At 44.0% G+C, this 25000-nt stretch overlaps 1 protein-coding gene across 1 annotated transcript in view; it reads left to right on the plus strand.

The window, feature by feature from the left end:
- si:dkey-22o22.2 (neural-cadherin) overlaps window positions 1-25000 on the plus strand; it is a 130077-nt gene that overhangs the window by 87257 nt on the left and 17820 nt on the right. Inside the window, 10 exon segments of the mRNA XM_034148108.1 lie at window positions 512-761; window positions 3489-3616; window positions 4347-4533; window positions 4796-4939; window positions 10335-10618; window positions 15701-16330; window positions 16771-17767; window positions 19894-19987; window positions 23614-23798; window positions 24402-24640. Of these exon segments, the coding sequence (XP_034003999.1) occupies window positions 512-761; window positions 3489-3616; window positions 4347-4533; window positions 4796-4939; window positions 10335-10618; window positions 15701-16330; window positions 16771-17767; window positions 19894-19987; window positions 23614-23798; window positions 24402-24640 (3138 nt within the window).

The following is a 25000-nucleotide window of genomic DNA, read 5'->3' on the forward strand; positions in this document are numbered from 1 at the left end:
CTTTACAAATACTAATTAAAAAGGAAAAGTCCTGAGTTGAGAATAACATATGAATAGAAATGTGATTTCTACATGTGTTTAAAAATATGAGCAGTTATATGTACCTAAAGTATTAAGAGTGAAAGTGTTCATTGCAGAAAAAACGTCTAGAAATGTTTTTAAAACTACATTTTATAGGTGTACTTAAATATGATGTTGTACTCTACATCACATTTTACAACCTGTCCATAGGTTTTGTTTGTTCTTCTTTTGATTCGTTGTTGTGGAGTAAAAGTATGAAGTAGCCCAAAAACACACTCAAGTAAAGTACAAGTATGTACAGATAGTACTCAGTTTATATTTCACCACACGTTCTTACACCAATGGATCAGGAGTAACTCAGGGTTTGATATCTTGCCCAAAGACACTCGGGACAGTTTCTTCAACATGTTGCAGGGGCTGGGGATCGAACCGCCGACCTTCAGATTGGTGCACGACTACTCTGACCTCTTCTCTCTCTTCTCTCTCTCAGACCATCAAGGCGACGTCCCCGCTGGGCGACCCCCGGGTCACCTACAACCTGGAGGAGGGTCAGGTGCCGGAGACCAACATGCCGGTGCGGTTCTACATCAAACCCAACCGGGCCGACAGCTCCGCCTCCATCCTGGTGGCCGAGAACCTGGACTACGAGACCACGCGCCTCTTCACGCTGCGAGTGAGGGTCCAGAACGTGGCCGCCGTCCCGCTCGCCTCCTTCACCACCGTCTACGTCAACGTGACAGGTGAGGGGAGGGTGTGCTCTTTAATAAAGGGGAGTAGGGATGTCATAAGATAAGATGAGGTGGAACTTTATTTATCCCCTTGGGGAAATTCAGGCGTTAAATATATTTACATAAGTGTGCAGATGAGAGTGCAGATTAAAGTCTTGTAAAAACAGTGCAGGTGTTATGTTTGAATAGTCCTGGTTACTATTTACTTCTGTGTTGGACCCTGAAGGCAGCATCTCCCTGGTTGCCTCCACATCACTCTTTATGATACTTACACGTTTAGTTCAGCAGGATCATCTCCACATATCAACACCACTTCATGATTTCTGAAGGAAAAAATAATGTTGGGCTATAAAAGAACTACAGCACGGTCACATGACTTCACGTCACCACCGCTAAGCTAAAGGTGGCTAATGTTGGGCTATAAAGGAACTACAGCACGGTCACATGACTTCACGTCACCACCGCTAAGCTAAAGTTGGCTAATGTTGGGCTATAAAGGAAATACAGCACGGTCACATGAGTTCACGTCACCACCGCTAAGCTAAAGGTGGCTAATGTTGGGCTATAAAGGAACTACAGCACGGTCACATGAGTTCACGTCACCACCGCTAAGCTAAAGGTGGCTAATGTTGGGCTATAAAGGAACTACAGCACGGTCACATGACTTCACGTCACCACCGCTAAGCTAAAGGTGGCTAATGTTGGGCTATAAAGGAACTACAGCACGGTCACATGAGTTCACGTCACCACCGCTAAGCTAAAGGTGGCTAATGTTGGGCTATAAGAGATATCCTCTATAAAAACCTTTGACTCTCAACAAAATAAACCTGACTTTATCAAATGTTCACATTTTATTTCCTGGAACTAATGCAAAATAGCAAATACTTAAAAGAATAGTGCCTGATTTGCATATTTAAACACAACCTTTCAGAAAACATGTAATACAGAAAATAATAGTTCTAATGTCAGTAATGAAGTGGGGAAGTTTCATGGTGATCTCTATAAGTTAAAACGTTTGCCCTATCTTCCTCTCTCCTTGCTAAATATGTAGCACTCCTAATTTAAAACCCTCCACCCTACTACCCCACTTCCTTACTTTCTCTGGCATGTTTTAAAATTAGGAGCACATTTACTCCGCTGAATAAGAGTCACGGTTCAGATGTGACCAGCGCGAGAGAAAGAGGCGTTCAGGGAGCGTCTGAAACTATAATGAGCGACACTGCTGGAAGATGACAAAGAGAAATGTGCGGAGGAATAATGAAGAGTAGCTCAGAGAGTCCCTAGCCGTCTCCGACAGTGAGGAAGAGGAAGAGGAGAGAGGGGAAAAGGAGAAACTCCCCGACTTTGAACGAATGCTGTAATTGGCTTAGAGAGCCGGAAAGTGAGAGCTGCTTTGTGGACTCTTCACGCTGTTTGGAGGATAATGCCTCGCTAATAAGTCGGGTTTTCATTAGCACTGAGACACAGCCCAACTCTCTGACGGACTCTTTCTCCTGCTTTCTTTCTGTATTTGTTTTACTTTTTAATCTTCTTTACTGTTGAGAATTTTGCAAAAACCACAAACGTTCTATCTGCTTGTTTCTGGTTTCCTGCTGCTTCTTTTTCTTTGTGTGTTTCTGTCTTTCTGTCAGTTCTTAATCCGATTTAATCAGATGTCATGGAGGCAGCAGACTGTATGTGTTCCCCTGCCAGTTCCTACAACAACAAAACTAAACTAAAACCTTACATTTAGAAAGCTCTGCTCCATAGGTGTCATTTACACTCATGTCTCGAACAATTATTAAAATATCCTATTTTGAGAAGCATCATTAGTTAAAGAAAATCTGAAAAATGGCTTAATATTAAAGCTTAAATAATACGTAAAGATATGAAATGATATCATACAATACAACACAAAAAGATACGGAGCAATACGATTCGCTACGATAAGAAATGATACGATACAACATTTTTGTATCAAAATATTTGATACAAAACGATACGTACAACACGAAACATTACGATATGAACTGGTCGGTACAAATTGAAGAAAACAATACGATAAAAACGATACAAAATGTTACAATATGATAAGACATAGTACGAAACAATACTATACGTAACGATATGATACAACACATCCAATACGATACTATACATTACAAAACGATTCAATACAAAATGCTACAATACAAAATGATACATTACAAAATGCTACATTACAAAATGCTACATTACAAAATGATACATTACAAAATGATACATTACAAAATGATACAATAGGCTATGAAACAATTTGATACAAAAGGATACGTACAACACGAAACATTAGGATACGAACTGATCGGTACAAAATGAAAAAAACAATACGATAAAAACGATACAAAAAGTTACAATATAATAAGACACAGTACGAAACAATACTATACGTAACGATATGATACAAAACGTCCATTAAGATAGGCTACGATACATTACAAAACGATTCAATACAAAACGATACATTAAAAAATGATAAATTACGATGCGATACATTACAAACGATACATTACAAACGATACATTACGATTTGACTTGATATAATATGAAACCATACGATACAAAACAATACGATATCATACGACACAAAAGGAAACTATACGATACGATACATGTCTTGAATGCTGACTTATTTCCTGAACTACTCTGTTGAAATCATTGTTATTTTTCCCAAAGTTTGCACACCAAGTCAATGCGTCTTGCTTCTGTTTGCTCCGTCAGACGTGAACGACAACGTCCCCTTCTTCCTGTCCTCCACCTACGAGGCCACGGTGCCTGAGGGGGCGGAGGTCGGCACCTCCGTGGCTCAGGTGTCCGCCTCAGACCTGGACTCTGGTCTGCACGGGGAGGTGAGGAGCACCTGAACACACCTGCTCACTATCCTTATTATATATATCCTTTATTTAACCAGGTAAAAGTCTCACTGAGATTAAAGGTCCCCTGTTATATTTTCATCAATATAGTACAGGTCTCAGATATATCCAGAGCCTGTCTCTGATTGGCTGAAACACCAAACAGATCATTGCAGCATTACCCATAATCCCCTCTGTTTCAGCCCTGTCTCAAAAGTGCTGATTCTCTGTCTGTTACTTCAGATGAAAATAAGGAGCCCCTCCCCACGCCCCTCTGAGAGAGATTTGGTTACAAAGAACTCAATGGTGCTCTAGGAGGAGATTCAGGTGATAAGGTGGTGGTGGGGGGGGGGGGTTACCTTGGTTGGTGATTGGCTAATGGTTACACAAGACAACACATCATTATGACATCATAAAGTGGCCAAAATCTGATCAGCTCATTTTCAGACAAAAGAGAGCGGGTCTTTTTTGTATAAAAGACATGAACAAGTGGATTTTGCATACTAGGTGACCTTTAATATCTCTTTTTCCAGAGTCACCTGGCCAAGAGGGCAGCATGAACAAAGTTACAGCAAATGAACACAAAACAATACAGGCAGAGGAATACAGCTGTAAAACACAAATGTATTTGCACATTAACCAGTCAATATGCAAATAAAATAAACTATTCCTCCTTCTTCTTCTTCTTCTTCATCCTCCTCCTCTTCCTCCTCCTCCTCTCCTCCAGGTGCACTATGTGATCCTGAAGGATGAGAGTGGTGACTCTCAGTTCTTCAGCATCGACCCTCTCAGCGGCGTCATCGTGACTCAAGCGTCTTTCGACCGCGAGCAGAAGTCCTCGTATCTGATCGAGGTGCAGAGTCAGGACGGCTCAGAGTCCGCCAGGCCGGGCCTGCAGGGGCAGCCCAACACCGGTAACACACACACACACACACACACACACACACACACACACACACACACACACACACACACACACACACACACAAACACACACACACTCATTGTCATTACCAATTAGAGCTTAATTGCTATTTCTTGGCATAGCGTCGCCAGCTTGCCCCTTGCAGGATTAATAATGTTGTTGATTGATTGGTTGAACAGGAAGTAGGGAAAGGGGCGGGGCTACATAAGGTGAATACCGGATTGTGATTGGTGTTTCTCTCCGTCTCGCAGACACGGCGTACGTCAGGATCTTCGTCACGGACGTGAACGACAACGCGCCGGCATTCCCTCGCCCGCAGTACGAGCTCAGCGTGGAGGAGGACCAGGAGGTGGGCTTCACCCTGCTCACCGTCACCGCCAACGACGAAGACGAGGGTGAGACTGACTGTGCATCATCTCCTCTGTCCTCATCTGCTCTCCTTTCTCCTCTCTCCTCCTTTTAGCCTAGTTGTCAGCACTGTGAACAATAGGACTTTATGACTTTCATCTCCTCTCTTCTTCACTTTACTTATCCCTCCTTTCCTTTCCTCCCTCATCTCTCCTCCTCCCTTCCTCCTCTCCTCCTCCTCTCCTCCTCCCTTCCTCCCCCCCCTCCTGCTTGTTAGTGAGTGTTGTTCCTCCCTTGAGTTCAGCAGTTTTGATCTTCGTCTCTTTGTTTGTGTTTGTCCCTCGCTCCTCTTCCTCCTCCGTTTCTAACCAAGAAGCAGCGGGAGGCAAACAAATCTGAGAACAACAAGACAAGCGCTCCTCTCTCCCCCCCTCCCCCCCCCTGTCTCACAAGAGCTGAGTACATTATTTCCCCTTTAATTGTAAGGGAGTAGAAATGTAAATTAGCATTAAATGGAACTAGAGAATGCAATTCCTGAAGAAATTGCTAGTGGGAATGCTTTATGCTGAAATGTAATGTGTAAGAAGAAAGTGAATAATTTAGATTGAAATGATACATGAACACTGGGGGCTTGAATGTGTGATGAGAGAAGAAAAGAAAGTAAAAAGGCTTGGAAAAGCAGCAGAATATTTGAACTGCAAACTTTTGAACTAACTTGATGGCGAATGATCTGACGCCATGCCAACGGCATTTGATGACATACCATAATACGCTTAGATGCGTTGATGGCGCATCTAACTGCATCGTTACCAAACCTGTGAAGTTTTGGGCCGTTTGGAGCATTTTCACTGAAGTTATGAGAAAACTGTGTTTCATGGTGAGCATTGTGTTGCCATGGCAACGGCAATTGAAGAAATCTCAAAACTGTCCCGTAGATGTCTTCACGGCTGGACTGTTAGCACACATGTGAAGTTTGAGCACTTTTTGAACATTTTCATTGGAGTTATAGCAACATCGTCTTTTATGGCGAGGGATGCGTTTCCATGGAAACGGCATATGATAACACCCCATAATTGACGTAGAGCTGTTGAGGGCTGGACCGTTAACCATTATCTGAAGTCTGGTGCTGTTTTGACCCTTTTCATAGGCGTTACAACATCGTGTTTTATGGCGAGGGAAACGGCATATGGTGAGATGTCAGATTTGACGTAGAGCTGTTGAGGCATGGACCGGTGATATACAAGTGAAGTTTGGGGGACGATCGGACCGTGTCCATTGGAGCTACAGCGACATCGTGTTTTATGGCGAGGGATGCGTTTCCATGGCAACAGCCTATGGTGAGATCTCAGATTTGACGTAGAGCTGTTGAGGGCAGGACCATTAACCATTATCTGAAGTCTGCTGCTGTTTGATGTGCAGTAATCAGTGAGAGGAGAGCCTTTTCATTGTTCTGAATGAGAGATAAACCTCTTACATGTGAACGTTTTGTTGAAGAACCGTAACAGATATCGGTGAAATTTCGCGTGAAGCGTGAAGCATCTGAATGAAGTTGAGCATCTGAAGTGTGCTTTTTGTGTACTTTCGGGTTAATAATGTGGCCTTTTTGGCAGATTAACTAAAGGTGTGCGGCTAATGCTGTGAGTAAAGATCAGCTTGAATTTACAATGGGGTTTAATGGAGACATGTTGAAAGTTTTTGTCACTTCATGCCCTCAAGAGGCATTTTGTTTAATTATTTTGCTTAATTTTTTTTCATTTTTCAAGCTACGAGATGTTTTCCTACGTTTGTCATGACAAATTATGTCTCAGGAATGTAGGGTTTGGGAATTATGGCAGGTTTAAAAAAAAATATGAAGGCGAATTTCAAGCTGTCCTCCACTCTAGCTTTGAGATCACACACCTTAACGAGCTGCTCAATACACACTAATGTTAAAATCTGAAGAAGGCCTCTTTACCAAGGTCTGAACAATGTTTAATATTTCTAAAAGTATGAATCAGATTTAAAAGTTGTTTAACACGAATAATGTCAGAAAGATGTGCAACATTTTAAAGTTGGAATGAGGTTTCTGAGTGAAAGTATGAAGGAGCAGTTCGCAGTTGAAGTCGCATGAAGATTGTTGAAGTCTGAAGAGTTTCTCCATTGACTTCCATGTTAAACATTTGATGAATTATGGGCTGTATCTCTGGAATTATGAAAGTTATGAATGATAAAAGTAATAGCCATCGATTCCCGACCAAGCTGAACGTTTTGATGTTTGAACGGAGTCTCTGCGATGTTCAATGTGGGAGAAGAAGAGGTGCAAAATACTCAGAAAAGTACTTCAAAATGTAACTTAAAGTCATTTCCCACCGCTGCTCTCTGGAGCTAACATGTAGCTAACGTGCTAACAGGTGCTGTCTGATCTCTCTCTGATTATTTACATAAAAAGCTCTCTCACTGCAACCTTGAGACTCTCCTTTCTGTTTGAATCTCCAGTGCAGAGTGAATCAGCGCTTCAGTTTGTTTAATGTGCAGTAGTCGTTTAAATGTAGTGTTTTATTCCCTGTGAGCTTCAGGAAGACGCTGAACACGCGGTAAAGAAACGCTACGGTAGCAAACTGCCGATGATCCCCTCCCAGACGCTCTATCCCCGGTTGTGTCTCAGGGTGACTAACAAACACCCCTCAACACAAGGGGAGGGGTATTTTCGTCATTTTAGCAAAAACTTCCTAACAGGCATGAATGAAAACGGCTGAGTCAGCGTGTGAGAGTTTACACCAGAGGCAAACACGTGTTTAAATGAACTTATTAGTGAAGAGATTTCTGCCTCCATCACATGTTTTCTTTCCGAATAGTGGTGCGAAAACATCTAGAATCCACATTCAGGAGTGTATTTCACTAACTATCTGTTTGTGTCTGAACACACATGTAAACACCTTTTCAAAGAGCATGAATCTGAACTTTTATTTGTTTTCTTTACCTTTTTTAATAGATTTTTCAGATTTCTTTGTGTCTTTCTTATTATAATATTTCCTTATACGTCCATGACCGTTGTTTGGTCTTTTTGACTGTGTTTTACACTTTTCAATGAACATTTCAGTACCAAATTAGTCATTTAAGGCATTTATTTGTAATAATCATACGAACATTTATCCCAAAATGTGCCACTTCAATCAAAATGTTCTTCATTTTTCCGGTACAGGATTTCTACAGAGTGAATTTAAAAGGCGACAGTATCTCCTGCAGCCATCCGAGGCCACAAACATTTGATATATTTTCTAATGCGGCGGTGTTAAATGGAAATTAAACTTTGCTCCAGTGATGAGTGTGAGTCCTTCAGAGTGTCGACCTGCAAGTCAGCGCTCAGGGACGACTTCCCCCGCAGGCGCTCCTCACGAGGAGCGCATCTGACCTTAATCTCAAACCTGCGCCTCCTGCAGCGCGGCAAATCAAATCAGTGTGTGTGTGTGTGTGTGTGTGTGTGTGTGTGTGTGTGTGTGTGTGTGTGTGAGAGGAGGGCAACACCATATGGCCAGTCTGATCATTAGGGAGGCAGCCTGAGGCACCAAACCGCTGGAGCTACTCCCCTCACACACACTTACACACACACACTCCCAGTGTCACGACGGATCGTGCTCAGATGCTGTGACGGACCGGTGCACTTAAGCTTTTTCCCCAACACACACACACACACACACACACACACACACACACACACACACACACACACACTCTCTCTCTCTCTCCGGTGTGGTAATGAAGGTCCTCCATGTCTCTGCAGATGGTGTTTGTCTCCTAAAGTCTCCTTGGTGCCAGTAAACAGAGCAGAGAGACCCTCAGACCTGCCTCTGGGCTCCCAACATGCATCTGGATATGTGTGTGTGTGTGTGTGTGTGTGTGTGTGTGTGTGTGTGTGTGTGTGTGTGTGTGTGTGTGTGTGTGTGTGTGTGTGTGTGTGTGTGTGTGTGTGTGTGTGTGTGTGTGTGTGTGTGTGTGTGTGTGTGTGGGTGTGCTGTGTGGTGTGTGGTTTGTGGTGTGTGTGTGTGTGTGTATCAGCATTTCTTCACAGCATCAGGAAAGCAGAGGAAATGAGGGAAACTATAGTTTAGGGGAAAATAGAAATGCAAACAGAGAGGAAAGAATAAGAAAGTCTGCAGGGAGGAAACAAAGATGAGAAGATTTAAAAATAGCAGAAAGGAAGTAAAATAAATGTGTTGATGGCCGGTACATGGTTATGATAAAAGGCTGAAAGAAGAGGTTTTAGCTGGCCTTCAGAAGCCCAGTGTGAACCCCAGAACACAGGGATGTCAGCCTCTGCAGACCATTAGCATGCACACAACCCCTCAAAGCCTAGTAAGGCCTCTTTAAAGTGAACCTCTCCACCTCCTCACTCAGGGACACTTTCATCCCACAGGCCATAAGAACACCTGCGCTCTGTGAAGTGCCCCGATAAACATTCATCTGTTTGTCCTCTTGCAATCTACTAATTTATATAAATAGTTATCACCGCAATGAACCGTATTTAATTTGGTCTTAATGTACATTATTTAATTTGTCAGAAAGTCCGAATTTTTGAGAATTAGTCAGAATTTTGAGATTTTTAGGAAAAAGTCAGGATTTTGAGATTTTGAGGAAAAAGTCAGGATTTTGAGAAAAAGTCAGAATTTTGAGAAAAAAGTCAGAATTTTTTAGATTTTGGGAAAAAGTCTGAGTTTTGAGGAAAAGTCAGACTTTTGAGAAAACAATCTGACTTTTTCTCAAAAATCCTGACTTTTTTCTCAAAAGTCAGACTTTTGAGAAAAAAGTCAGAATTTTGAGAAAAAAGTCAGGATTTTGAGAAAAAGTCAGATTTTTGAGAAAAAGTCAAATTTTTGAGAAAAAGTCAGATTTTTGAGAATTTGAGAAAAAGTCAGATTTTTGAGAAAAAGTCAGATCTTTGAGAAAAAGTCAGATTTTTGAGAAAAAGTCAGATCTTTGAGAAAAAGTCAGATTTTTGAGAAAAAGTCAGATCTTTGAGAAAAAGTCAGATTTTTGAGAAAAAGTCAGATCTTTGAGAAAAAGTGAGAATTTTGAGATTTTGAGAAAAAGTGAGAATTTTGAGAATTTGAGAAAAAGTCAGAATTTTGAGAAAAAGTCAGAATTTTGAGAAAAAGTCAGAATTTTTATATTTTCAGAAAAAGGCCAACATGTTGAGATTTTCAGAAAAAAGCCAACATTTTGAGAAAAAGTATTACATGACAGGATGTATGATTACCTAGAAGAACCGGTATTCCTCCATCTTGTGACTGTGTAACTCCCTCTCTTGGATATCAGCATGTGAAGGACACTGTTCAGGAACTAGTTGATGCTCTGTATGTGATGACTACTTCCATTCTGGAGAGGATCATAAATACATGGATCCTGAGATTGAAGCTCAAGCCGGGGGAACAGTGATTATTAACATTTTGAATCTTGAATCTGCAGGCGCCAACGCCAAGCTGCGCTACCAGATCACGGCGGGGAACGCGATGGGTTCCTTCGACGTGGAACCTGAGGTTGGCACCATCTTCGTGGCCCAGCCGCTGGACTTCGAGCTGGAGCAGCGCTACGAGCTGCGCCTGGTGGCCTCCGACGGGAAGTGGGAGAACGAGACGCTGGTGGTGGTGCAGGTGCTGAACCTCAACGACGAGGCGCCCGTCTTCAGCCGCAGCGAATACCAGGCGTCCGTCACCGAGGAGCTCACTCAGCTGCCCGTCTTCCTCCTGGAGGTCAGTCAGCGCCATGTTTGGCCATCTTTTAATGTCGTCTAGTAAATTATGGCACTTAAAGGTCTCCTATTATACTATTTTTAGGCATATATTATAGGTCTTAGATATATACAAATATATAAAAAACATGTCTATGAAGTGTTTTGCTCAAAATACCAAACAGATCATGATCCTGGGCCCGTAGCTTTAAAAAATAAATACATTTGAAAACAAAACAAAAAGAAGGGGGCGGAGCTTATGCAGGAGAATTCTACCCAGAAACTCAGCAAAATGCTACCGTGATTAAACGCCATATTATGTTCAAACCCACATTGTCTCTGAAACAGTATGGAGCTCAAACTCTTTTTCTCTCTCAGGTTTACCACAAGGTGAGTTCCTTTTTATTTCCTGCTTCTTCACACATGCTCTCTCCAGTACAAGTTAGCTCTGAGTGTTAGCGATGCTTGCTAATGTAAACACAGACCATATTACGTCCAAAACGCGTCTCATTGTTTCTGATCTGGCCGTGGGTGTAAGCCCGCCCACATTTCAGATATTACATTACATTACATTACATGTCACTTGTTAGACGCTTTTATCCAAAGCGACTTCCATACTCAATACTGTGGGCAATCCCCACAGGAGCACTTGAAGTGTCTCAGGGACACAACGACATGCTGACTGCAGTGGGAGTCGAATTACTACTTTTTATTTCTACATTTCAGAAGCTTCTGTTTTCTACAAGGTTTATTTATTTACTATTTTACCACATAGGGTTGTTATGGCGTTGTAATATAAACTGTACTTGTGTTTTATTTAGTCAGAAATATCAGAAAGAGTGGAATGAATAGATGGCTGTTTGGCACGTTTAATGTTTTCGACTGTTAAGCTTTAAATAACCGTTCCATCCAGCCCAACGTGAAACTGTTTAACCATGGAGGAGTGTGTTGTGAAAATATATCAGGTTTAAAACAGACAAATCTAATAGTATTGGTCACGCGTTAAACGTAGAGGTGAGATAGCCCAGAGCCACAGATCCAGTGTCCCCATGCTAACACATCACATGTGTGTGACATTGGTTAACACAATCTCACATTCAACAAACCCAAAGAATCCTGACAGGAAGTGGCACGGGAACTGAGGAGTCGACCTTCTTCTTCAGTGGCTTTCACCTGCCTTTCAAACAGAACGCTGCAAATATAATACGCTGCAAGAACGGGAGACCAGGGGACACTAAAGAGTGACACACACAGCTGGGAGACCAGGGGACACTAAAGAGTGACGCACAGAGCTGAGAGACCAGGGGACACTAAAGAGTGACGCACACAGCTGGGACGGTGTCTCTGTCTCAGAGTTAGTCGTCTCATAACTGTAAGTGTTTTTCAGTATATCTGAAATGACTAGGTTAGCTACGTTAGCTAGCTAGCTTACAGCAGATCTGCAGTAACATCAGAAGGAGTCATGTGATCACATTGTTAAAATAAGACCATCAAACATTTCAGGTGAGTTTCCAACAACAGAGACAATTGTTCAGCTTTATAATCCTGAACGTCACCAAGCGCCCCGTCCCAGCTGTGTGCGTCACTCTTTAGTGTCCCCTGGTCTCCCAGCTGTGTGCGTCACTCTTTAGTGTCCCCTGGTCTCCCAGCTGTGTGCGTCACTCTTTAGTGTCCCCTGGTCTCCTAGCTGTGTGCGTCACTCTTTAATGTCCCCTGGTCTCCCAGCTGTGTGCGTCACTCTTTAGTGTCCCCTGGTCTCCCGGCTGTGTGCGTCACTCTTTAGTGTCCCCTGGTCTCCCAGCTGTGTGCGTCACTTTTTAGTGTCCCCTGGTCTCCCAGCTGTGTGCGTCACTCTTTAGTGTCCCCTGGTCTCCCGGCTGTGTGCGTCACTCTTTAGTGTCCCCTGGTCTCACGGCTGTGTGCGTCACTCTTTAGTGTCCCCTGGTCTCACGGCTGTGTGCGTCTATCTTTAGTGTCCCCTGGTCTCCCAGCTGTGTGCATCACTCTTTAGTGTCCCCTGGTCTCACGGCTGTGTGCGTCTATCTTTAGTGTCCCCTGGTCTCCCGGCTGTGTGCGTCACTCTTTAGTGTCCCCTGGTCTCCGTTGTGTTCTGAGCTTCTTCATCGTTTTGTATTTGCAGCTTTTAGTAAGCGCTGCGCATGTCTCCTCAAGTTGCTGAAGATGTTTCTTCATGTGGAACATTTGTGTTTTTATATCTGCATCCTTTCTGAAGCTGCAGCGCGTTTCTCCTAAATGTTCTGGATCGCTGAACGCGTTTGCACTTGCTGGCAAACCCCTAGATTAAGGCCTCAGTCTTGGTTTCTAAAATTGGACATTGTGCAGCGTTGAGACACTGTTGGGCGATCTGTCCAGTCCTTAGTCTGAAGGCCTCTAGACCTCAGCACAGATCCAGTGTCCTCATACTAACACATCACATGTGTGTGACATTGTTTAACACAATATCAAATTGAACAAACCCAAAGAATCCTGACAGGAAGTGGCACGGGAACTGAGGAGTTGCTTCAGAAAGTCAGTCGACCTTTTTCTTCAGTGGCTTTCACCCACCTTTCGTCACACCTACCTCCGGTAATTCACAGTAATATGCATGTGCCGCCAAGTTAAATCAGATTATGAAAGTGGAGGTGCGTCGTAGAGGGAAGTAATCCCCGTCAGAGAGGCATGTGTCACCGAGTCTCCTTCCCCTCGCCTGCTGGAATTGATTTGATGTACGCTCCGCTCCTCTCCACAGTTTCTCCCGGCTCCTCCCTGAACGCAGGCCGCTCTCAGCCCCGTGTGTTAATACAATTCAGCAGATAGTGAGCGGAGGGGAAAATCCAATTTGAAATGAATATTCTTTGACTTCACCTGCGCGGCAGCCTCCTCTCCGACGGCTCGTCTTCAATATTGTCGCCGTGCATCACGTTGTCAGGAGACCCGGGGGGGGGGGGGGGGGGACTTCAAAGACTCCTGTAAACAAACCCCTCCTGTGAGAAAAGAGGAGGAAGAAAGGCTCAAAGTCTACTTTTTCCTGGCTTTTGTTGGCGTCTATTAACTTTTAATTGCATTGAGTGTCGCGGTGACAGATGTGAGAGCTGTCCTCGTTCTGAGAGATGGCAGGAGGTTAATTAGGCAAACAGGACGAGGCATCAGAGAAATGTTTATTCCCGTGTTGTTAAATCCCTCTGTGCTGCAATCAGTGCTCAGTCCCTCTATGCTGGGCTTGAAAAAAGCTGTTTTTGATAAGAACGAAATGAGGAGGACTGTTATTTAATTGAAGTGAAAAGTCAATGTTCAGCAGCCGTGTTTCATTGCTCGTATAATGAAATCCATTTAGTACCGACAGAATGTGGTGTTGGTGCTTTTGGAGGTGATTGTTTTTCACACAGTGGTTTGATTAGGATGTGACAGGTCTGTCAGGCTTGGGGAAAATAGGACCCAAATGCAGTAAGAGGACTAAAAAAGGCGAGCTTTATTAAAAAGCTGAAAACAGGAAAAACAAGAAACTACTTAACATAAACAAAACCAGGGAGCACGACAAGAACAAACTTACAAGCAGCCAGGAACATGTACAAGAACGGCAGGTAACATGGACAAGCATAGACGATTAGGGAACAAGGACATGAAGAGACGACGAACAGACATGGAGCACAGGGGAAGACAAGACTAAATACACAGAAGGGTAATCACAGGACAAGACACAGCTGGGCAGGGGAGGCAGAAACACAAGGAGGGGGGGGGCAACAGGTGAACACAATGAGACAATCAGACACACCTGGGTTGCGGTCGAATACTCCAAAAAAACAGCTCCTAACGTCTATCCCTATCGTCTATTCCTTGACCTCGGAGTGAAACGTCACGGGGTTAAGGGATAGTGGATAGGAGAATTCAAAAGGATTTAGGAGAAGAGACTGCGGTACTTTAGAGAATCGACTGCACTTTCACTATCCGACGTGTTTATGATGCGCCAGCGGAGGTCATGAATGTGCGCCTGCTGCTGTGGGGAAACTATGGAAACTACAGTTTTCTATACAGCGGACTACAACATGGATGTTTAATAAGAACGAGGGACTACTGTAAACTCATCTAGAGACTCTGCACCGTGCTCTGATGCTGTTGTTTTATGCTTTATGAACGGGGACAACAGAGAAACATATTCTTCATGACCAAAGTTGGAATTGAAATAAAAAAGGAAAGTGAAACTTATGCTCGTCACCCTCTCCCTCCGGTCCACATTAATACAAATGATCCCAATACGTATGATTGTATGAAAAGATCTTAAAATCAATACAAATGTATTTATTATAAACGTTAGTCCTGAACATCTATCACTGTGTATATCACCATTCAAACATCTTTTAAAAGTTGAACAAACCCCACACAGCTCAGTAAAGACTGTGAAATGTTGACTTTATTTGATCATTTCAGTAAAAACTAACGTTCATATTTCTCTTTTTGATTATAATACTGATGAACGTTCAAAACAAAGCACTTTGGCAACTTACCACATACGTTTTAAAATGCTTAATAAGCACCGTAACTTTCATGATATCATTTCTCGTTCATAATCGGTTGTTTCCGTGAACGGCCGACTGTTGTGTGACGGCAAATGCTGCGGCTGCAAGGCATTGTGGGGCAGCATGTTCTCCTCTCCTTTCGGTTAGGGAGGTCCAGTGGTTCCTAAGCTAAAGGAGGTTATAAAGGAAGTTTGAAACCTCCTTTCCTTTCATTTAGAGAATTGGAACGGCACTTATCATGGCTGCCACTGAGGGACTTCCGGGTCATTTCACTCCGTTAGGAAGGTTCCTAAGCTAAATGGACTATTCGACCGCAACCCTGGGAAACTAAAGACAGGAAGGCAGACAGAGGAAGTAGGACCAGACAAGACACAAGGAGGAAAACATTTCAAAATAAAAGGTGGAAAATTAAAACATAAATCCAAAACCATGACAAGATCTGTCCAAAGTTCATTTACATATTTTGAAATGAGAACAAATCTTATGTTTTCCTTTCGGTACTCTACGTGTTCTGTGTTTTGTTTTAACCTTCATTTCTGCCTATACTAAATAAACGTATTATTATTAATATAAATGTCTCTCCTCTGCAGGTGTCGGCCACAGATCCGGACCAGGAAGCTGATCAGACCGCGCTCCGTTACTCCCTCCATGGCCAGGGCGCCGATGGAGAGTTCACTATTGACGAACGCACCGGGAGAATCTACGCCCAGCGGCGCCTGGACCGGGAGGAGCGAGCGGCCTGGAGGTTCCTCGTCTTCGCCACCGACGAGGCAGGGGCAGGACTCACGGGATTTGCAGATGTGTTGTTGGAGGTCCGAGACGTCAACGACAACGCGCCCTTCTTCCCGTGCCCGGCGCTGGAAGTAGACGGATGTTTTGTCGGGCAAGTGCCTGAGAATTCCCCTGCGGACACCTCGGTCATGGAGATGCGCGCCATGGACCTGGACGACGCCAACGAGGGCAAGAACGCCATGATGACCTACAGCATCATCAAGAACGTCCGCAACGAGATTAACCTCAACCTGTTCTCCATCAACGCCAGCAGCGGGACCATCTACACGGTGCTGCGCTCGCTGGACCGCGAGGTGGAGGAGCGCTATCTGGTGGTGGTGGAGGCCAGGGACGGAGGGGGTTTGGCGGGAACAGGAACAGCCACTATCATGATCTCAGACGTCAATGATCACCCACCTGTCTTCACTCAGAGGGTCTATACAACTCAGGTGAGTCAAGCAAGGCCAGGCGGGTTTATTTATATAGAAACGTGTTGCAACAAGGTCACTTAAAGTGTTCTAATGATTATAATGAAACATAAGGAAATAGTTGTGCCAGAGTTACAAAAATACAATGAACACAGCAGCATAATAATAAAACTGTACACTAACAGTGCCGTAAAAAGAGCAATTAAATATCTACAGGAAACAGACATAATGAATGTAAAAAACTGTACAGTGACGAGCAGTATTTAGTAGTGCAAAAGAACGTAGTGGCAGATACGCAATTGCCCGTTCTTATAGAACATTATTAAAAATAATAATATTGCACATGTTGTATAGCAGAGAGTGTTTTGTAATGATGGTAGTGGTATTTATATGTAACATAGTGGTGGTGTGGAAGTTCTCAGTTCCCTTTACTGAACATGATGTACCTCTTTGGTGCTCAGGTGACGGAGGACCTGGAGGTGAACAGCGAGGTTCTTGTAGTTTCCGCCACAGACGGAGACGAAGGAGAGAACGCTGTGGTGACCTTCAGCATCGTCGGCGGGGACGAGGACAGGAAGTTCTTCGTGGAGACAGACAAAGTGAACAGGCGCGGCGTGATCAAACTCCAGAAGATGGTGGACTTCGAGAAGCCCCGTGAGAGGACGTTCAATCTGACGCTGAAGGCGGAAGACGCTGATTTCTTCAGCCTGGCCTACTGTCTCGTGCAGGTGGAAGACTCCAACGACCACGCACCTGTATTTTTCCCTCAATTCTACGAGTCTCCAGCCATGTCTGAAGACGTTCCTGTGGGCACGATCGTTGCTCAGGTAACAGCTTCTGATCTGGACTCGGGACAAAATGGGCGTTTTTCCTACAGTATTTCAAAAGACTCTGACCCCTACAATCAGTTCCTGGTGGACCAGTCCGGTTGGGTGGTGGTGGCCGATTCTCTGGACCGGGAGAAGATCTCACAGCACAGGATCATGGTGCTCGCCACGGACACTGGGAGTCCACCATTGACTGGAACTGCCATCGTGGTGGTCACCGTACTCGACATTAACGACAACGGGCCGGAGTTCGAGGTGTCCTATAAGCCTGTGGTTTGGGAGAACATGGCCGCCCCTCAGGCAGTCCGAATGAATGACTCCTCCCTACTAATCCACGCCACCGACCGGGACACCTCCACCAACGGCGGCCCGTTCTCCATTCGCCTTCTCATGCTCACCTCCGACGCCACAAACTTCAACCTGACGGACTTCCGTAACGGCAGCGCGGCCATCACTGCGCTCCGGACCTTCGACCGCGAGCGACAGAAGGAGTACCGCCTCCCCATTCTGATGATTGACAGCGGCTCTCCTCCAATGAGCTCCACCAGCACGCTCACGGTGGTGATTGGTGACAGGAATGACCACCCTCACTCCTCGGGTCACACCAACTTTGTCGTCTACAGTTATGAAGGTATGTTTGAGTTCATATTGGACATTCAGCGTATAGCAAAAGATTTTGGTATTTTGTTCTTGATTAGAGGTCAGGGTGGGTTCATTGCATTGTTAAAGAAATGATGTCCAATATTGGGTCATAATAATTCTCATAGGAGAACTGGTCAACACTAGAGTTTTTTAACCTTATTTGGCCAATTAACCATTTTTTAAGTTCCCAAATGTCCATGACCAAAGCTATCAGAGGGTCGACACTGTTAGAATTGATAATTACATTGATAATACACCCAACACAGATCAATGTTGCTTTCTCTCTTTGTGCTGGACGTCCATGTGATTTGTAAGTCTGAGAATATGCAGAATATATCTATACCTGATTGAATAGACCTGTTTTATTGAAGAATAGCCAGGCCCATGAAGCTCAAGTCTCTTTGCCAGCTGAAAGCTTTTAATGTGAAGAACCAACAGCGGGGAACATTGTGTTTGTATGGGCAGTGATACAAGTAAAGTGGTTTCACCCGGATGGATCATCGTACATCCGGTCTTTGTTTCCTCTCTGCTGTTCACAGCTACACGGTTATTTTTCCTTGTACACCTTCATGTATCCAGGAACAGGCTTTGCAGAGTGCTCTTGCTCCTTCATTTCACACCTTCGAGCCTCAAAATCACAAAATACTACTTTCTACTTCACTGTAGAAGTTGTCTTGCTCAATGGCACGCTAGCATTAGTGGAACCTGAAGTGACACGAAAGCCTGGACCAAAGGATGACCGATTATATTTTTTGGGGACCAAAAATGTAACTTTTATTGAGTAAAACCTCAAATCACACAAGATGTTAAAGTTCTATAAAGTAGAACTGACAACTGGACAACGCCATGGTGGCAAACTATCAATCACAAGGTAGCCCCGCCCTAAAGCATACCATGCTTTATCTTCAAATGCTCTCTAAATGGGCCTGTCATTTACTAAATCAGGAATATGAGTTAATAAATCATGTGAGAAGTTGGGTTATTTTACTCGTAGACTTCCATAGAATTGGAAAGTCCTGCAAAATGTTCCTCAAGTAAAAGTAGAAAAGTATTATCATCAAAATATAGTGAAAGTAGCGACAGTAAAAGTAGTGATTGTGCAGATTGGTCCATTTCAGAATAATATATATGATATGTTTTATAATGATTGATCATGAAAGTGTTCTCAAAGCTGGTAAAGGTGCAGCTAGTTTGAATGACTTTGTATACTGCAGGGTAGCTTGTGGATTTACTCCAGGTGGAACTAAAGTCTGATTCAACACTTGATTATATTTCACATCATTCATCCACATCTGTGAAGTAACTAAAGGTGTTAAATACATGTAGTGGAGTAGAAGTACAAAGTAGCATACCATATAAATACTTAAGTAAAGTGCAAGTACCTCAAATTGTATGAAAGTACAGTACTTGAGTAAATGTATTTTACCCCTCTGGGCTTCACTTTCCAGAACCCTCGATTGACTGTAGTTGTAGATGTCCAAGAGATCATGTGACATTGATCATAGGGCCACCGGTTTGGGTGGATTGTCTCCTCTGGTCTCCGAGGGGCTCCTCTACCCCCCCCACCGCCTCCTGAGTGCTCGTGTGGCTACGACTCGTCACAGTCGACTGCTCCAGCCCACATCACTTATTTAGCGTTTCATACCATCTGTCAGCCTCCTGTAATTTTCTGGAGAAACTAAGGTTTTCTGAAATGTATTTTTAGTGGAATCCGTCTCCGGGGCCTTTCCACATGAAAGTGCATTAACCCGCTAATAGGAATCCATCACGTAGCTCCACAACATGCCATGAAGCAAACAATTAACTCCGTCTCGAGTCCCAGGTTCGACGGGAACATAAGCAGGAGCCATTTTTAAAGGCAGCTGATTTCACAGCTAAAGAGATTACAGCGTTGAGCTTTTTCTGGAAGACACTGTTTGAGCATTGCTAATGTGTGTACATCATCCCGCTGTGAGACTGTCAAACCATGACCGTGCCCGCCACCTTATCTCCACTTTCTTTCCTTCAATTTGAATATTTGGGTTGTACCGCAGGGATCTTCTGCACTCAGAACTAATTCCTTTCAAAGCCTCTGCTTTTTAAAGAACTTTTCCCGTGTCTTTTACCCCATGACAGGTATTCTCCCGACGACGGTGCTCGGACGAGTTCAATCCCCCGACCTTGATGACTGGAGTGAGAAGGTTTACCGTTTTGAAGGAAAACCCTCCAGGTACTTTGATCTCACATAAGGGGGAAATCTGACATGCAAAACGGGAGTGATGGAGGGGAAAATGGAGATGGAAAAGTATAAGTTAGGCAGGTGGGTGTTGAGGGCTTTTGAAGGAGAGCAAGGCGACCAGATAGTAGGGTAGACAGCAAGACAAGGAGAAGTGGAAAGAAAAGGATTTGAGGTGGAAGTAGAGATATGTCGAGAGATTATAGAACTAAGAGAAAACACAAGACGTTTTCACATAACAGCAGATTGTCAGATGTGTTCTGGAGCGCTTGGTGACATTCAGGATTTTAAAGCTGGACAACTGTCTCTGTTGTTGGAAACTTACCTGAAATGTTTTCTGGTCTTATTTGAACAATGTGGTCACATGACTCCTTCTGATCTGCTGTAAGCTAACTAGCTAACGTAGCTAACCTAGTCATTTCAGATATACTGACACACAGTTACAGTTATGAGACGACTAACTCTGAGACAGAGACAGTTGTTCAGATTTATTATCCTGAACATCACCAAGCGCTCCAGCTGCGTGCGTCACTCTTTAGTGTCCCCTGGTCTCCCAGCTGTGTGCGTCACTCTTTAGTGTCCCCTGGTCTCCCAGCTGTGTGCGTCACTCTTTAGTGTCCCCTGGTCTCCCAGCTGTGTGCGTCACTCTTTAGTGTCCCCTGGTCTCCCAGCTGTGTGCGTCACTCTTTAGTGTCCCCTGGTCTCCCAGCTGTGTGCGTCACTTTTTAGTGTCCCCAGGTCTCCCAGCTGTGTGCGTCACTCTTTAGTGTCCCCTGGTCTCCCAGCTGTGTGCGTCACTCTTTAGTGTCCCCTGGTCCCCCAGCTGTGTGCGTCACTCTTTAGTGTCCCCTGGTCTCCCAGCTGTGTGCGTCACTCTTTAGTGTCCCCTGGTCTCCCAGCTGTGTGCGTCCCTCTTTAGTGTCCCCTGGTCTCCTAGCTGTGTGCGTCACTCTTTAGTGTCCCCCGGTCTCCCAGCTGTGTGCGTCACTCTTTAGTGTCCCCTGGTCTCCAAGCTGTGTGCGTCACTCTTTAGTGTCCCCCTGGTCTCCCAGCTGTGTGCATCACTCTTTAGTGTCCCCTGGTCTCCCAGCTGTGTGCGTCACTCTTTAGTGTCCCCTGGTCTCCCAGCTGTGTGCGTCACTCTTTAGTGTCCCCCGGTCTCCCAGCTGTGTGCGTCACTCTTTAGTGTCCCCTGGTCTCCCAGCTGTGTGCGTCACTCTTTAGTGTCCCCTGGTCTCCCAGCTGTGCGCGTCACTCTTTAGTGTCCCCTGGTCTCCCAGCTGTGTGCGTCACTCTTTAGTGTCCCCTGGTCTCCCAGCTGTGTGCGTCACTCTTTAGTGTCCCCTGGTCTCCCAGGTGTGTGCGTCACTCTTTAGTGTCCCTCTAGCCCTACATCACTTTACCGTAGCTTCATCATTTCAGCTTTGTCTAATGAATGATGCGTCTCACCTTTAAGTGCCTGTGTGAGCTTCACTGTAAACATAACTTCACCTACTAAATATCATAGTTGCTACGTCTGATGAACACATCAAAGATAATCAAACACAACTAAATATACGAGTGCTTGTCCTTTAACATTCTGGTGTCCAGTGATTGGCCCACCGTTACTCCAGGTCATGAAATCCTGCAGGTAGCTTTGTGATGAAAGCATGGAGAGGGTGGCAGAGGCTCAGGATGTGTCGGAGCTAAAGCAGAGAAGAGTTCCTCTCAAAGTGTCCCCTCTCATGTGACACGCAGCGTGAAGACAAAGGAAGGAAATAAAAGCGCTGACAGACTCAAACCAGAGAGGAAGAGACAGTACAAAGGTGCAGCGCGACAAGGAGGAGAAAGGGAAACTGGGACAGAGGCACAGGCGGTTTGAAGGCAGACACAAAGAAAGAGTGAAAGGGAATGAAAGGGCAGAGGAGGGAGAGATAGAGAAGGGGATCTGACTTGTCAGGAACAGTGCTATTAATACTTCATAACCAGCCGGATTGAAAATTCCCAGTGAAGCACGGCGCTCGCTTTGTTTGATGAGGCGAGGCTTCATGCGGGCGTTTGGAAAGCAGAGCCTGATTGCGCTCCATGCTCCTTCTCCTCTAACGAGACACCTGTAAGGAGGGACGACAAGAACAGACCCGGGAACAAAGGAGGAGAATTACCCCGCTGCGTCAGTCAGTGCGCAGCGGGGTAAGGATGCATGGTATTTACATACAGACACCATAGGGGAGGAGGAGGAAGCAGCTTCAGCAGGACAAACACAACCAGAGAGAAATCAGATTCAGGGTTATCAGCAGGCAGGTTGACACGTACGAGGAATTTGAATTTGTACATAAAAGTAAAACAAAAATGTAAAACACAGATAGAGAACTATTTTAAGAAAACTATAATAACGTAAAAAAATTATAAAAAATATAGCAGTGTCAGAGCTACATGTTGCAAAAACAGAACGTGTGTTTGAGATGATCTGCACATTTTACATTATATATATATAGTATCTTATCATCTGTTTCCTGTAGGAGAAGCTTTACATATTTAAACTGTGACATGAATCTGAGAATGCTTACTTGAACCAAATTAATACAAATTGTAATCTATATGTGAATTTTTAATTTGTTCCCCCCCCCCCCCCTCAGCAGAGGTGGGAAGTAGTGGAGTACAAATACTTCGTTGCTGTACCTATGTACATTGTTCTGGTATCAGTACTTTATTCCACGACTTATTTTACTGAGGACTTTTTACTTTGACTTCTTACATGTTGAACACAAATACCTGTACTTTCTACTTCTTACATGTTGAACACAAATACCTGTACTTTCTACTTCTTACATGTTGAACTCAAATACCTGAACTTTCTACTTCTTACATGTTGAACACAAATACCTGTACTTTCTACTTCTTACATTTTGAACACAAATACCTGTACTTTCTACTTCTTACATTTTGAACACAAATACCTGTACTTTCTACTTCTTACATGTTGAACACAAATACCTGTACTTTCTACTTCTTACATTTTGAACACAAATACCTGTACTTTCTACTTCTTACATGTTGAACACAAATACCTGAACTTTCTACTTCTTACATGTTGAACACAAATACCTGTACTTTCTACTTCTTACATGTTGAACACAAATACCTGTACTTTCTACTTCTTACATTTTGAACACAAATACCTGTACTTTCTACTTCTTACATGTTGAACTCAAATACCTGTACTTTCTACTTCTTACATTTTGAACACAAATACCTGTACTTTCTACTTCTTACATGTTGAACACAAATACCTGAACTTTCTACTTCTTACATGTTGAACACAAATACCTGTACTTTCTACTTCTTACATGTTGAACACAAATACCTGTACTTTCTACTTCTTACATGTTGAACACAAATACCTGTACTTTCTACTTCTTACATTTTGAACACAAATACCTGTACTTTCTACTTCTTACATGTTGAACTCAAATACCTGTACTTTCTACTTCTTACATTTTCCAAACAGGCTGGTTCCTTTAGTTTGAATGTGTGTTTGGTGGCGTGATCATTATTATTTAGAGTCATTGCGTGCTTAAACACGAGTATCTGTACTTCTACTTGAGTAAAGGACGTGTGTACTTTGCCCTCTCCCCCCTCAGGTTGTTCAGTCTGAACCAGAGCTCCGGGGCGCTCAGCCTCAGGGAGGGGGCTCCTCCGGGCTCGTACCTGCTGCAGGTGCTCGTGTCGGACCGAACCTGGCCCGACGTCACCTCCTCGGCTCAGGTGGAGGTGAGGGAGCTGCAGCAGGAGGCGCTGAGCAACGCCGCCTCCATCCGCTTCAGCAGTGAGTCCCACAGTCCTCCACTACACTACTCGACTACTGGCAAAGAGATGTCGTAGTCAGTATGTCAGTGTCAAACAAACGTTTCTGATACTGACACGTTTAGTTCAGCAGGATAATCTCCACATATTAACACCACTAACTAATGTTGGAACTACAGCACATAACTTCACGTCACCTTCGCTAAGCTAAAGGGAGAATATAGTGAAAGTAGCGACAGTAAAAGTAGTCATTGTGCAGATTGGTCCATTTCAGAATAATATATATGATATGTTTTATAATGATTGATCATGAAAGTGTTCTCAAAGCTGGTAAAGGTGCAGCTAGTTTGAATGACTTTGTATACTGCAGGGTAGCTTGTGGATTTACTCCAGGTGGAACTAAAGTCTGATTTAACACTTGATTATATTTCACATCATTCATCCACATCTGTGAAGTAACTAAAGGTATTAAATACATGGAGTGGAGGAAAAGTACACCAGTTACCTCTGAACTGTAGAGGAGTAGAAGTACAAAGGAGCTGAAAATTGAAATAGTAAAGTACACGTACCTGAAACTTGTACTTGAGTACTTCAAGCTACTGACCACGTTCCTCCTCCTCTTCAGACCTGACTCTGCAGGAGTTCTTCAGCCGAGGAGGAGTCGAGGAGAGCCGGTTCTCCCGTCTGGGTCGAGTGCTGGCGGATCTCCTGGAGGTTTCACCGGAGAACGTTCAGATCTTCTCTGTGCGGGAGAACGGCCTGCGGGGGGGCGAGAAGTCGCTCAGCGTTTGGTTTGTGGCTCGAGGCTCTCCGTACTACAAGAAGGAGAAGCTGCACGGCGACGTGGCCGCACACAGAGCCAAGGTGAGGACAGGAGGAGGGCTTTATCACATCATAGGTTTCTACATCCAGAACATTCATCTGTTTACATATGGCTGCTTATTTATCTATATATCATATTCCATTTACTTGTATTTACTTGCACATCTCCAAACATTCTCTTGCACTATTTTATCTGTTCTATGTCCTATATATGTTCATGTTGCTCTGTTGGAGGAGGACTTCAGTTTCTCATTGCCATATCTCCACTGGAGCTGCTGAGCGCATGATGAGAGAGACTTGAAACTGAAACATTCAAAATAAAGGGGAAGTCAAAATATGAAGAAGTGAAATAGATCTGCAAAATGTATTTTCCTAAAACAATATAAAAACATGTTTGCTGTT

The sequence above is a fragment of the Trematomus bernacchii genome, unplaced genomic scaffold (assembly GCF_902827165.1).
Source record: "Trematomus bernacchii unplaced genomic scaffold, fTreBer1.1, whole genome shotgun sequence".
Classification (NCBI taxonomy): domain Eukaryota; kingdom Metazoa; phylum Chordata; class Actinopteri; order Perciformes; family Nototheniidae; genus Trematomus; species Trematomus bernacchii.